Genomic DNA, 15,608 nt, shown 5'->3' on the forward strand with positions numbered 1-15,608 from the left:
TTATTCATATTAATATTTTGTTTATAATTAATTTAATAACAATTCAGCACATAACATTATTTCATTAATCACACTTTATAGTAAGACTAGCTGTCCCGGCAATCGTTTCTTTGCCATATAAAGTATTTCGCCCGTATTATTATTGAAGTGACTAAATAAGTATGTAACCATGGCAACGTCCATCGCTATCCCGTCGCACGAACAATGGTCGCCGTCAGTCTCGAGTTGTAATAATTTACTATTATTTATTCAACAAATGCACTTATCAATATAAAAAGTACCCAGTAGCCGATTCTCAGACCCACTGAATATGCATATAAAATTTGGTTAAAATCAGTAAAGCCGTTTTGGAGGAGTACGCGGCCTAATATTGTGACACGAGAATTTTATATATAAGATTGACAGCGGTACTAGTATTAACCTGAGACACACAAGATGTAACACTTATTTGGTCCAGGCAGCTCCTAGGGCAAATAAATGTTACATACTCGTAGATGATGTAAGAAATAAGCGATAATAAAATGAGTCGTCGCGGTAGCGGGCTGTTAGCGCCTCAAAGAGCGTCTCCCTGAGGGCTCGAGTAGATCAAGGCCGCTGAGTGCGTGTCCAAAATGCCGCGCTTTTGCACAGAAAAATGGCTTCCAAACGCTTTCACGCTACCTCCGGGTAGAAAAAGTATTATTATGAAAGTTATTCAGTATGGGCCTGTTCCACCACTTCCTGATAAGCGACGAATAGGCTATCTTTTTTTTTTATGAAATAAGGGGGCAAACGAGCAAACGGGTCACCTGTTGGAAAGCAACTTCCGTCGCCCATGGACACTCGCAGCATCAGAAGAGCTGCAGGTGCGTTGCCGGTTTTCTGTGAGAACGTGGTATTTCTCCGGTCGAGCCGGCCCATTCGTGCCGAAGCATGGCTCTCCCACGTAATCTACCAATTAAATTGACAGATCAAGTATGGAGAATCTGTCAAAAAAGTTTTGAATAGCCTATTTGGCACTTTTCTCTTTGGGTTTTTTTAATTAGTGTTCATGATATTGAAACATGTTTTACGGCCGTCCTCAAAGACGTATGGTGCTTGTGTCAAAATCTTCATTTAATAACATATATATATATATATGTTATTAAATGAAGAATTCTTCATTTAATCTTCATTTAATAACATATATATATATCCTATATATATATATAAAACGTCTTATATATATATATATATATATATATATACATATATAGGAAGTTTGAAAACAATCTTAAATTTTGTAGCTTTTAGTAGATAGTCACCATCATATTTTTTTCTTAGGTAAGGTTTGAAAATACGTAGGTAGCGGCATTTCCTTTCATACTGTCAGTATCTAGGACAACCTATAAGCCGCTTTGCCATCTGCCAAGTTAACGGTGAAGGAAACCACGTTACTTCTTAGAGCTGGTTATTATGTAGAGATTGAGTATTTTAATTACCTGCACAGCACTACAACCAAAATGTTATAACTTGTATAAACTTAATTTATAAAATGTCTTCTTTTGAATCTCTGAAAGATAAATTTAAAGAAATTGGTATTCTAACTGTTGCTTCTCAATACATTTTGGATAATGTATTATATGTTAGAAAAAATATAAGTAAATTTAAAGCTAAAAGTGACATCAGACTTAGTAAAGTTAGTAAATCATTTAAAGGTCAATGTATACGCCTGTACAATAAAATCCCAGAAAACGTTCAAAATTTTTCGATTAATAAATTTAAAAAAGTAGTCAAAGAACGTTTGTGTGCCAAAGCCTATTACAAGGTCAATGATTTCATAAACGATGGCACATCTTGGGAGTAGGATGGCTCCTTGCAAGGCTACTTCTACATTATTATATTATGACTTACAATTATGTATGGATGTTGACATTGTACTCGTATAATTTTATTTTAAAAAAGAATAATTTTTTTCTCACTTTTTTGGTAAAAAGTGGGACCCCGTGCGAGTTTCTTACGCCGGTTCTTCTCGCCGGGATAGTTCCCGAACCGGTGGTAGGCACCATTAGCATCAACGTTCTGAAAGTATTTGTTACAAATCTATTCGGAAATAAAACAATTTTTATTTATTATTTATTTATTTATACTATTATATATAAATAAATATATATTATTTATATATTTATTTAACGCCTCCGTGGTCTAGTGGTATAGAGCGCGGCTCTTGACTCGGAGGTCGTGGGTTCGATTCCCGCGTTGGAAACATGTTATTTCCAAGTTTGGTTAGGACAATGCAGGCTGATCACCTGATTGTCTGACAAGTAAGATGATCCATGCGTCGGATGGGCATGTAAAAAGTCGGTCCTGCGCCTGATCTCTCGCCAGTCGTGTCGGTCTTCCGTCCCACTGGGTTATGAGAGTAAAGGAATAGAGAGTGCTCTTGTGTACTGCGCACACACTTGGGCACTATAAAATTACTCCTGCGTAGCTGGCCTGGTTTCAATGAAACCGGCCACCGTCACCGAAATCGGTGTGGGAGCTATTATTATTATTTATTTATACTTATTAATAAATAAATTATAACAGACGCATGATAATGCATATATTTGTCGTTGTCATCTTTTGAACGTGTCAGACAAGGACAGCTAAACGATTTTTTTAAATATGGCTGTTTCTTTTTGGTACTTTCATTTCAAGTTTCCTCTCGAATGCAACTCGCAATAATTGTTTGGTTTTGAGTAAACATACTATAGTTAAAAAGTGTATTTTAGACCTAAACTCTAAGCATAATATTTTTAGCACATGAAATTAAAAGCAGTGTTTGTTTTAAAAATTATTTAAACAATAAGATCTACCACACAGCCTAGATATTAATCTTGGTTAATCGTGGTTGAAATAGGTATTTTTCTCTCGATCTTCAAATATTTTATGAAAGAGAGGTATGATATCTTAACTAAAGATTAGCATAAATATTAGGTTAGTAAGTTAACTCAAAAGATAATCCACTGTGATCAGGGTCTGAAGAGCGTTTATTATCCCAGTTCTTATCTGGGATGAACTATAATAATAATATTGCTGCAATGCAGTTGCATAAATACAGCTGCGGAGTATCACTAAGTCAAAGTTTATTACTCGAACTTAACTATAGTACGGGAGCATCTTTACTACTTACTACTTTATAATCTTGCTTGATTTACCTCGTCTCGAAATTTGTTAGTAAAATACAATTTGAAAAGTTTAACTTAAAGTTACCAATATAAGGGGTCTGTAATTTTGTTCTTAATTAAATGAAGTAAGAAATATAGATAAAGGCAAACCATTGAGACAAACATTTTTGGATTATTATGATTTGAATTGAAAGAAAATAATTTTGTACTTTATTTATTTCGTATTGAAAGCATAACATTATGGTCGAGTAATTTTCTACCTCAAATAGCCGAGGTAGACTGATTTAGATTTGGAAGCTTGATTAATAATAATAATTATTTGGATTTTTAGTATTGATGAGTGCCGAGTATTTGGTTTGTAAAACCTGAGTAAGTAGCAACGTTATGGTTCCATAGAAACACATAGTATACGAGTATGTACTATTTAATTATCACAATGTTAAAAATATCATCCATTTTCCAAATAATTCATGGACAAACGGCATGTCCTTTATGCGAATAATAATATATTTCATTTCGGTCGGATTAAAACATCAATGTTAACACGTTTTATAATCCCCAAAGGCAAAATTTTGAGCACAAAAAAGCAACATTTTGGAATGCTTTAAGCTACAAAATATTAAACTGATTTCACTTATCACGGATACGTGCGGATCGGACGAAATTCGCAAATGTTGGTTTTAATGTGCCAGTGCACTCGCCTTCGATTTTATTAAGACTTTTACATGTATAATTATAGTTCTCTTATAAAAATATAACATGGATTGATTTGTCACTTACAATAAAATGTGTAAGTGAGGAAATATTATAAACTTTTGATAATTGTTAATGACACATAAGCATTTTAATACGATTATTTAGGAGACTATAAAGTAGCTATTATTATTTGTAAGTACTGCAGAACTTCGTTAACTTTGCTTTTGAGAGGTACTAAGGTAAGGTAAAGTAGGTACGGCAGCAGGTTGTAAATATATCCTTAAATTCTGGAGTTGTAAAAGGGGTGACAGACGTGCGAGTAAGTGCGGACTTATGGCTCGATGATCTTAATCGCCTGTGTGTCAACAAAGAGCCGCGAGCCGCGAGCCGCTAGCTGCGAGCCTGGGGGCATGGTAATCCAGTGTGAGCGATTCTCGTGTGTCACCTACGCGAGCCGAGTAAGTTCGCGAACTTAAAACCCGCGTACTTTAAGTTCGTACGTCTGTCAGGCACTTAGTAACACAATATAATAATAATAATAATTTATTTCAGATTATTCATCCATAGGTGTTAGTAACAATTTATTGTTAACCTATTGTTAGTAAAATTACATATTTTTAAACTATATATTAACAACAGTTAATCGTAATCCACCTATGTAGCAGAGGAGAGTCCCATCTGTCGGTGAAAACTTAATAATGATAGTATCATTATTACGGTTTTACCTAGTGTACAATTTTTGTAGCTTTTTCTAAGATTTCCGTAGATCTACGATTTTCGTAGCTTCTTCGTAGATGCTCTACAACTTTCGTAGCTGCTTCGGAGATACTCTACAACATTCGTAGCTATCTCGTAGATGGCCTACGATTTTCGTAGATCCCTTGTAGATTGTCTATCACTTTCGTAGCTTCATCGTAGATAGTTTACAATTTTCGTAGGTTCCTAAATAGTCTACGCCATAGCTAATAAAGCTATTGTTGTCAATATAAGCAATATAAAATACTATAATTTTATATAGTGAGATAAATAAAGTAAACCATGGCCGTGCTGTTAATATTGCTCGACAATCGTCGATAACAATAATAATAATATTATGATTGACGATTATGATGACGAAAGAAAACGTAATAATATGTCTTATACATAATAGTACATTGAAAAACAAAGTATCTCTATTAGTACATTGAAAAACGAAGATTTTCTAGCACTACAGATGCTAGTTACTATTGTCAAGTAGCTGGCTCGGTGTGAATACACTCGGATCGATGGTCTTTTATACCGCAGCGCTCCCGCAGTACGCGCCGACAGCGTGCCCTCACATTCGCGGCTTCCAATTTTACCCGCAGTTTTGTCTTCAACAAACATTTATTAATCCTTAGAACATAATTTTATCAAAATCTGAAAAGCTAAATTTTCCTGAGAAACTAAAAAACACTCAGGAACTTTCGTTTTTACGATATCAGTATGAACGATTATAATATTATAAAAGTTAAAATCAATAAAGTTATTTCTTTATTTATGTAATTTAGTACCAATAAAATGATAATTGAGCACTTTAGTGTAAAAATTCAATTCTGTAGCCTCCTTGTAATATAGCTGTGGGAAGGCAATAATAATTCCATTATACATCTACGAGCCTACTTGTATTTCAGGTGACAATGATTTTGGAAAATATAGGAATAGCATTATAAAGCTTAGCTGGCTACTATTCATCTCTATTACTTCTGACATGAGTATAATGATATTAAATAGTCTGTGGTCTAGTGGTTTAGTGCGGCTCTTGACTCAGAGGTCGTGAATTCGATTTCCGCGTTGGAAACATGTTATTTCCAAATTTGGTTAGGATGATGCGTTATCTGATAAGTAAAAAAGTCGATCCTGTGCCTGATCTGTCGCCAGTCGTGTCGGTCTTCCGTCCCACTGGTTTATGAGAGTAAAAAAAGGGAATAGAGAGTGCTCTTTTATACTGCGCACACACTTGGGCAATATAAAGATACTCCTGCGTAACTGACCTGGTTTACAATTAAAGTGGCCACCGTAAACGAAACCGGTGTGGGAGTTATTATAAAAAATGGCTCTAGTTCGTTACTTTCAGATCAAGCATTTTCTGGTTTTTATAATATTATTTTGAAAATTATTATATATTTTTGAAACAATAATAATAAAAGGACATATTATATACCATAAAAGTCTGAATCATCATTGAAATGTCATACACGAGATCTTAAGTTGTTACTACTGGGCAGCTGGGTAATAAAACTTCCAAATTCATGGTTCTGACATGCCATAATGCAATTGCTCGGTACAAGCACATCAATTTAATATATGATCTGGTATAAATGTATGACTGCATGGAACTCTCTCTATCTCCATGTCATAAATGATATAATGGCTTGGCAACCACAGTGTTTTCAAGTTATGTGCTGCCAGTTGGTATCCTGATATTTTTATTGAATATTTTGTTACTGTAACCGCCATTTTAATAGATTTATGTTGTTAAAATATATTATTATTTATAAAATTTTAATTATTTTATAATCTTAATTTTAACGGCTTAGTTAAATTAATTTTTTTAGATATAACTTATGTTAAAAAAAATAAAATTTATAAACATCAGTTATGTTTCGTGATTTTTGGTGGCTAGTAGATAAGAACCCTCGTAAATATAAGCATTACATATTTTTATACTTCACCAATAAATAATATTTCCTTGAAATGCAAAGTTAATTTGAGTTCAAGAAAATATTAATTCTGGGTGTTAAATGAAATAAAAAATGCCCGTTAAATGAAATAAAAAATTCCAGAAATATTACAAATGACTGAGTGAAAATTTAACACTAAGTTTTTTAGCCCGTTTTCATTTTATATTTTACAAATTCAGTTAAATTCGTTAAAAATAAAAGTACCACAAACGCTCGCATAAAATTAGCCGAGTTTAACCACGCAAAGGAATTAGGCGGTTTCTAAAACTATTTGCTGTGAATTTTTACATTCTGGCCTTGGGCCAAGTCTCGTCCAGACCAGGCCTGGTCTGGGCCAGTAAGCGTCGCAATTATTCGAATTACAGTCGTTTACATATCCGCCGGCGCCTGCCAGTACACGCCACACGTTGCATATAAACTGTTGTAATTGATTTCCGTTTTTGTTTCGTATATTTTCTAAACAATTAGAGTTGAAAATGGCTTGCGGCTTTGTTTATGTAAAAAAAGTATTGCAAGTGCTAAATACTTTTTTTTTTCGAGTTACAAACTTTTTAAAATTGAGTCACATTTTTATACTATAATTCAAAAAATTACTTTGTAAACATTCAAAGAAATAATTTTATACTGGTTGTTTAAGTAATTTCAGAAGATAACATGATATTTACATAATATAAGGATGTTTATTAGCTTCCTTTGTAAATTCAGCTCGCACAAAAGCAGTAAATAACTAAATACACAAATAAGATTTTATCACATATTACAATTTACCCTTTTGTTGACGGTACGAATTGAAATGGAATACTTCAACAAGTTACCCTTTGTTCGTGTGAGACTTTGAATGATGCCTTGAAAGTACCGACATAATAGAGGCTAATAGTATTTTCTTTTTTTAATAAATTAAGAGAGTGAGAGACATAAAGAAGTATGTGAAAAAATTGAGGCCAGTTCTTCAGTTACTTCAGATAAGGTATAGTAATTATTACTCGGGAGACATAACACAGCAGTTGCTGTACCCAGTAGGTACCATCGTTTGCACTACAGCTGATCGTTTTATTAAATTACTATACCACTTATGGTATGATGCAGAGGAGTGGATGGGTGCGGGCACTCGTCAAGTATAAAAATATATCTCTCTCTTCTCAGATCTCGTGCGTGGAGTATGCTATTAGGCAACTCATACTTAAAAAATGTCAAAGAGGTTTTAGTTTTAAACGTAGTTGCAACCATCACTTGTAAATAAATAATATTTATTTAATATTTTAGTATTTACGTGGTGAATTGGCACACCTTCCGCCAGCAAAGGTCAACAGAGCTCCGTCAGCCGCCAAACTACGTGGAACTTGGCGCTGCTCCACGCTGCTCGGAATTTATGGATATTGTGATATGAACATTAAAAATATATATATATTGCCGGTGATACAAATGTATATGTTACGTTTATTTACGTTTAAAGTTTTTAATCATAGTTGTGCTGCAACTTAATCTTTGTTATAACCTAATATGATTACTTACTGTAATTTTTGGACGTCTGATAAGTTTTTGGTTTACATTTAGGTTATAATTAAAGTGATTAGCGATTATTAAATTTAAATCAATGAAATTATTACTTGAGTACTTTGTTGGCCATTTAATAGATTTAGTACCTGGATGACCGAGCTTCGCTCGGTATAGCAAACACTCATTGAGTTCTTGTTACTTAATAACGCCATCTGCTGGTCGTTAAAACAATTAGTTGCTAACAAAATAGTATTATTATTCGCCAATAGATGTCAGGAAGAGTCATATAGACGACCTCTGTGGCTCAGTGGTGAGCGCGTTGGTAGCTCAAGCCGGGGGTCGCGGGTTCGAATCCCGCCGACGGAACAAAAAGTTTAAGTCTTCCCGGGTCTGGATGTGTATTAAATATGTGTATGATATAATAAAAATGTTAAATATATGTATAGTATAAAAGTATTAAATATATTTCCGTTGTCTGGTACCTGTAACACAAGTCCTTTAGGTACTTAGCACGGGGCCAGACTGACGTGGTGTGAAGCGTCCATAGATATTATTATTATTATATATATATATTATATTTTTCAGTTTATCGATTATCGATAAAACACGAATAAAAATACATTTTCTGAAAATTATTCCTAGCTAGATCGATTTATCGCCCCCGAAACCCCCTATATACTAAATTTCATGAAAATCGTTGGAGCCGATTCCGAGATTCCAATTGTATATATATATATATATATATATATATATATATATATATATATATATATATATATATATATATATATATATATATATATATATATATATATATATATATATATATGAATTGCTCGTTTAAAGATATAAGATTCTAAGACCACAAATTGAAAATCTGTTATAATCTGACTTGAATATTTAATGCACTCAAAAAGGTATTCAAAGAAATTGAAATTAAATCTTCGTCTAACTTTACGAACAATAGAAGTTATTGGAAATCATTATGAAGTTGTAAGATAAATTACGATTTTAATCGTATTGAAACGAACACGAGTGGAATGATAAAGTTGCCGAAAGTTGTCTGAAGTGAATTTACTTAATTTTATCAGCTGTATCCATCCACTGGAATGATCGTAACAGAAGGAAAAGATAGCGCATCATAAACATAGAGATAATTTTATGTAACATAATATAAAAGTAGGTAAACATTATCAGTAAATCAAAAGTACCTAAATAGAAAAGCTAATCATTAATCAGTCTTCGTGAATAGTCTAGTAGTGCTTATTAGCAGGAACATACTTGAATCATAATCAATATTTTATGAAATTTCTTCTTTAAAAGAAGAAACCTTTAAAATATTAAGGGCCTGTTTCACCACTTCCTGATAAGTTACGAATACGCTATCCACCAATTAACTTGACAGATCAAAATCTGTCAAAAAGTTGTGAACAGCCTATTCGGAACTTTATCAGAAAGTGGTGAATCAGGCCCTAAATTACGTAAATCTTAACTCATAATCCTCATGGGATGAAGTAGACGTTCTCGGATCATCCAGCTAAAATAAAAGCCATTCATTCGCTCGTTCGTTCGAAATGAAGTTTCGCATTGGAAATATTGAAACGCTGAATACAAGCTTTAATATACTTCCTTCAAGGAATTTCATTTCAATAGATATCTCTAAATCGCAATAGAATTGCTTTACATCATGCTATTTCAGAACTCCGTGCGATTTATATTAAATCCCTTTTTGAATATGCTGGTTATGCACTAGGACTTGACTGCATATTTATACAGAGACCGGATTTACTCTTATACCGAAATCCGCAACATTGATTTACGCAATAAAAAAGCGATATTGGTCTTTTATACCTTTTTCAAAATTACATACTTTTATTAATAATATCAAGAAAAAGGGTTTGTCCAGTGGGGGATTTACAAATTTGCCGCATGTAGGTTATTCAATTTTTGCCGACCCTATAACTGACCTTTGAAATTCGATACGTTAGTTTAGTACTGTTCAAAATCATATCCCACCAAAAACATTTTTTGAAAATTTTTGCTGAGACGACCACACAAGGTTTCACCCTGTGCGGTAGCGAAACGGCGAAACCTTACATATTTACTGGTATGAAGAATCTGTTTAAGTTAGGGTCAGTAGAGTTAGGCCATGTAGATTCAGAAGCTTATTGGCTCTACATGAGATTTCATATCTTTTTCACAGGGTAAACCTTATGTACCTAAATGTTTTTGGTGGGATTTTTTATTTCTGTAAGATAAAAAAAATGGGGCTAAATTTGCCGCCTCTCTAAATCTGCCGCCCTAGGCTTCAGCCTACTTAGCCTATTGGTAATTTCGCCACTGGGTTCGTCAGTAAAAAAATAATATTGTGTAGTAAAAAGCACACAAATTGTTAGCGTTAACTTGAAGTAATTGTGAGTGGCAATTATTACTTTGGAGTGTTTTCATAATTAATTCTAATCAGAGAAGTGGTTAGATGTTGCTATTGTTCTATTGTACCCTCTAAAGTACGTAGTTAGCGGGGTATCGAAGTTATTGCTTTGGATCTTTGTTATAAAAAGGTTTGGCAAAATGGAAAACATAAAAGTAACTTAACCTTAAAATTATAAAGAATTGAAGAAATATTATTTTTAGTCCTTTCAAATTTAAGTTTTTATAGGCCTTACAAAAATTTAAGAAAAACGTGCCATGCTAGATGAAAAAAGATAGAGGCTAAAAGCTACATCAATACAAAGGAATAAATAAAACTACTGCAAGGGTAGACCCACGGGAACTAGCAAGTATATTATGTTTTCATATTAAAATTTGTGAATTGATTCATGAACTCCATCTGACTTCATGAATCTTATTTAATTTTGATAAGACGACTACATACGATTGAAACATATTATTATGCAAGTATCCTTATTAGTATATTAGCTACGAAAGCTAATTCTTTTTATATTCTTTGTATTCAAATTAAATGATAAAAAACTGATATATAAACGTGATAAGCGTAGCAAAAAAATCTCCCTCGTATTCACAGTACAAAATTATTCATTTTAAATAATATCAAGTAGTGAAGTGGTGAGGCGCGTCATTTCAAAGGGTCTTTCGCTGGTTCGCACCACAGAATTTCGAACCACGGTTCGAAACAGCGAAGAACCGTTTTTGAAATATTTTGTATTCCCGATTCATACCGCGGTGATTGGAGTGGTGTGAAACCACTAATTAATTATTTTTTGCTATGGGTGGATTCGGACCACGAATTTAAGCCAATAATTATTGTAACAAACCTTTTTAGTCTCATTTATTTATTTGTACAGACGTATAGAAAAGTGGATTCAAAAAGGAATAAAAACACATATTACATTTCTTTCAAAATCATAAAAAATGGGAAACTTTAATAATAATAATAAGGTTTTAATTGCATAAAATCACAGTCGTAAATTTTAAATATTCAAAAAGAAAATAATCTTTATAAAAATAATTAAAACTATATAATTGTATAAAATCACAGTAAAAAATTAAACAAATCAACAAGAACAATATTTAATGTAAATAAAAAAAAAAAAAAATTACATACTTAACTGAATCTTAGTCGAAAAATTAAAATAATCAAAAATAATAAAAAAACAAAGTCGTTAAAACAATCAAAAGGAGTAAAATTATTATTATTATTAATTTAGTTTGGTCTTAAGACTTAAAAATAATATTTTTGATTTCTTAATTATGTGAGCTTAACTGTACTTAAAGGAATATGTAATAATAGAACTATCTACACTCCGGTTCGAATCCATTAATTCAAAAACAGGTCTTCTCTGTTTCGAACCGCGGTATGAATCGGGTAATTATAAAACAATCCTTCGCTGTTTCGAACCGTGGTTCGAAAAACTGTGGTGTGAACCAGCGACAGACCCATTTCAAATTAGTTTTACAATTACAAGCTCTACCGTCTTTTTCCTTATATTACTTTGACTTCGCTTTTGTTATCAATGAATAAGTTCGGAATGAATTTTTCAGAAAGGAACACGACATGAAAAAAACATTACTTTCTTCTTAGTACAAAATGTTACATTTTATTTGTACAATGTAATGTTAGCAGATATGTAAATTTCAAATTTTAATATTTTATTAGAAGGTAATGTTTTGTTTCTGTAGCGGTTGTTATTTATTTTAATAAATTTTAAATTTCAAGTCTTAAATATAAAAATTTACCTATCTAAAAATGTCGATCTGCAGGACAGGCTCAACCTGGTGCAGGCGCCAGAGAAACACAACATATTGTTTATAGTCTGTTTTATTGTTATACTAATGTATTGTACTTTTATTGATGTAACAGATGCTAAAAGTTTTAAATAATGATTATTATTATTATGTAAGTGCAATTGTATTTTTTTATTATTTTAATCAGCAACAGTATTTTGTAACAAAATACAACAATAATAAATTTTCCCCATCCATATTCATAGTATTATATTTGGACGACTCACAGTTAATTGCGAATTTTAATGACCATTACCGCAAAATATGACATTCAATATTTATTGAAAGCATCGAATATAATATCCTCACCCTCCGAAAAATATTTTATTTTAAGCGCTGAGCCTGTATATTATTACGTCTTAGATACTTTAATTAAATATTGAAATAACATTGTACATTACTATTGATATGTAATGAAAATTGTCGTGGCTGTGAATTTTTGGCTTTGTAATAAAATGTATAAAGGGAGTAAAAACATCCAAATTATCATAAAAATAAAAGAAACACGATATTGATGTAGCGATTCACGATAGCTTCGTAGCTCTCCTACGAGCATTCGTAGCAGGCTACGAAAATGCTGCGTCTGACAGAAAATTGCAATAACTGCTCCATCTGATAAAAATTGTACGAACAATAATTTTCTTTTATATTTAATTTTCAATGAAGCCAGAAAATAAAATCTGGGTCACAATTTAAGTCATAAAGTAAAAGTAAATTGAAAAAATGTATAAATATTACTTAAAACGTTGAATTTATTCCTTGTGGAAGCGCCGTCACTGCAATAAAACTATCAAGTTCCTAGCTCAAGCTGAGCTTTATTATTACCAAACAAAAACACAACAAAGCCGGTCTGGAACAAGAACAACGGACTAATAATACACTCGTCACACGACAATACTGTCACTCCGAGAACATCCACTGATTGTCCGGTACTTTTGTATTAGCTGTACAGCCACGTGAGAGACCATTGTTACTAAAAGTTTTAGCTTTTTCAATTACGTGAATGGTAAGATACGTGTATACTTTGTTCCCCGAAGTGTGTCTGTCTGATTGTTAGCATCTTACGTTTTACTCTCTAAATGGATATTGATAAAGTATGGAGTAAGTTTGAGTAGGAAAGGAATAATATTAAGATAATTTTATTTCTGAAAAATGTTACCGCAAAAAATAGCAATTTCGACCATAACTAGTTTCAGATATTTGTAGTATTTTTTGCAGGAGAACATATTATGCTTTGGCACGATTGCTGCTAATTGCAATGCATTTTAATTAGGTATTATACTTTAAGCAGTATCACGCCGCGTATTTCACTGAGTTGGGCACCGTTGGGCAGTTGTTGTCTACAAGGACCAGTGTGCTTGGGCGGCGGTAATCGCTTGCCGCCCGCGCGTTTCCTGCCTCATTGAATACCACACTTTGATCTTACCCAAAAGGCTGGGACCATTTACGGGTTCGAAGTTAGATTTAGCTTGGGTCCGCTGAGAACAATTTAATATCAAAGAGTTTTTGTGGTTTAAGTTCGTGTTGATCCTGACTCTTCCTGATTACCACCTTAATTTCACCTTCACCTTAATTTATTGGGAAGGTCTAGCCAATAATAGCAATGTTTTATACCAGAAAACTATACCATTCTGCTATATTATACATATAGTAGAACAATTATATTGTAGTTAACGCCGTTGGTTCCATAATAACTTAGTTTTTGTTTATATATACACGATTATAATTATACACTATGGTTACTGTTTGTTAACTTTTAAATAAATGAAAAAAAAAAACAACAGGTTGCCAATTGCTGGGACAGGAACTTAAAAATTATATGAAGAATGATAAGTTTATACGAGTATTGAGCAGCTAACGTTAGTCACTTTATAATTTTTAAGTCACGATTTTTTAATGTTGAAATTTGTTTTTGTTTTGAGACGTTTTTCTCAAATAAATTAATAAACAGCAGTTTCAGTCATTAATCACAAGCCCAAGTGCGTCGTAAAGATGTTAATTAAATATTTTTTGTCCGAGTGAGTGTCGTTAAGAGGATACCACAGCAGCTAGAGAAATGAAAAAAAAGTACGTGTAATATCTATAGCTGTCTCCCTTACCTCAAGCCTATACCGCAGAACGCGATAGAGACAACTGCAGAAAATCCAGAAAATCAACGATTCGTTGTCCCCTGATTCCTTCTCCAAAACTTAACCGATTTAAGTACTTTTTTCATTAAAGATTAAAAAAAGGCTTGAGCTGTGTTCCTATGTTTTGCTTTTTTTGTATAATCTATCCAAATCTGTTTTCTGGACGTTTGAACACAGTGGAAAATCTGGCCATTTTTTTGGGTTTTTGAACGTTCATATCTTATTTAATAATTAAATTATGAAAAAAAGGAAAACATAGGGACATTGTATTAGTGGCCGTAGATATTCAGGAAAAAAATTATAACTCTACTAGCATTATCCAGGGAGGAAACAGGGGACAGCGTTTGTATGGGAAAAATGGCGGTGTGGAATCCTCTTAAAGTATAATATCATTGAATGAACCTTTATTTAGAGGAAATTGCTTGTTTTATGTAAGTGTAATAAAATATCTATTTTGCTGGTAAGATGTTATACTAAAAAAAATGGAAGGGAGAATATGGAGAGAAGATAAATGAATGAAGGCTCATAATTTAATTTTTTTACATTTTAAATAATGTTTTGTTGTTTTGTTCCTCGATTTGCCGTTTGGACTTCTGACACTATAATATACTGACACTATATCAAAGAACACCACAATCAAATAAAATAAAAATAAAAAACGGTTTTCCTGCCAGCGATAACCGATATAGTGAAAAATAAGCGTGAAAAATTTCCTTCAACACACAAGATCCTCAGCGAATGTGATAACTTCTTTTATTTTTAAAAGATTTGGCTAAAAAATCAATCTTTTGTTCCAGGATCAATATGAAGACTCGCGATATAGTGCTACTAGTGGTGTTGAGCTGCGGCGCGGCGGCGGGCTTCTTCGCGGCCGCCGCGTACCTGTTCATACGGCGACGCAGACGGAAGCGAGAGGAGGACGAGGATGGCACGAGCTGCGCCATACGGTACGTGTGACCCGGTAAAGCCGGTTTCATTCAACCAGGACAGTTACGCAGGAGTACTATACAATATTGCCCAAGTGTATGCGCAATACACAATTTTATTGAGTATTGCGTATACACCAATTTAACGCAATTTATTGAGACACACATCAGAAGACCTTATCAATTAAATTGTCTAAAGATTATGTTCTTTGCAGGACCTATATTTATCAATGAATAATTGAACCGTGTAAAATGTTACCGAGTTAAAGTGAAAATAAATATAGG

At 32.9% G+C, this 15,608-nt stretch overlaps 1 protein-coding gene across 2 annotated transcripts in view; it reads left to right on the forward strand.

The window, feature by feature from the left end:
- The window catches only part of LOC121726749 (synaptotagmin-7), a 393,458-nt gene that overhangs the window by 101,495 nt on the left and 276,355 nt on the right, over positions 1-15,608 (forward strand). For both annotated transcript variants that reach the window (XM_042114226.1, XM_042114224.1), the window contains exon 2: positions 15,195-15,344. In XM_042114226.1, coding sequence (XP_041970160.1) covers positions 15,202-15,344 — 143 coding nt within the window. In that variant the 5' untranslated portion in view covers positions 15,195-15,201. The remainder of the gene's footprint in view (positions 1-15,194; positions 15,345-15,608) is intronic.

The sequence above is a fragment of the Aricia agestis genome, chromosome 5, assembly GCF_905147365.1.
Source record: "Aricia agestis chromosome 5, ilAriAges1.1, whole genome shotgun sequence".
Taxonomy (NCBI): Eukaryota; Metazoa; Arthropoda; class Insecta; order Lepidoptera; family Lycaenidae; genus Aricia; species Aricia agestis.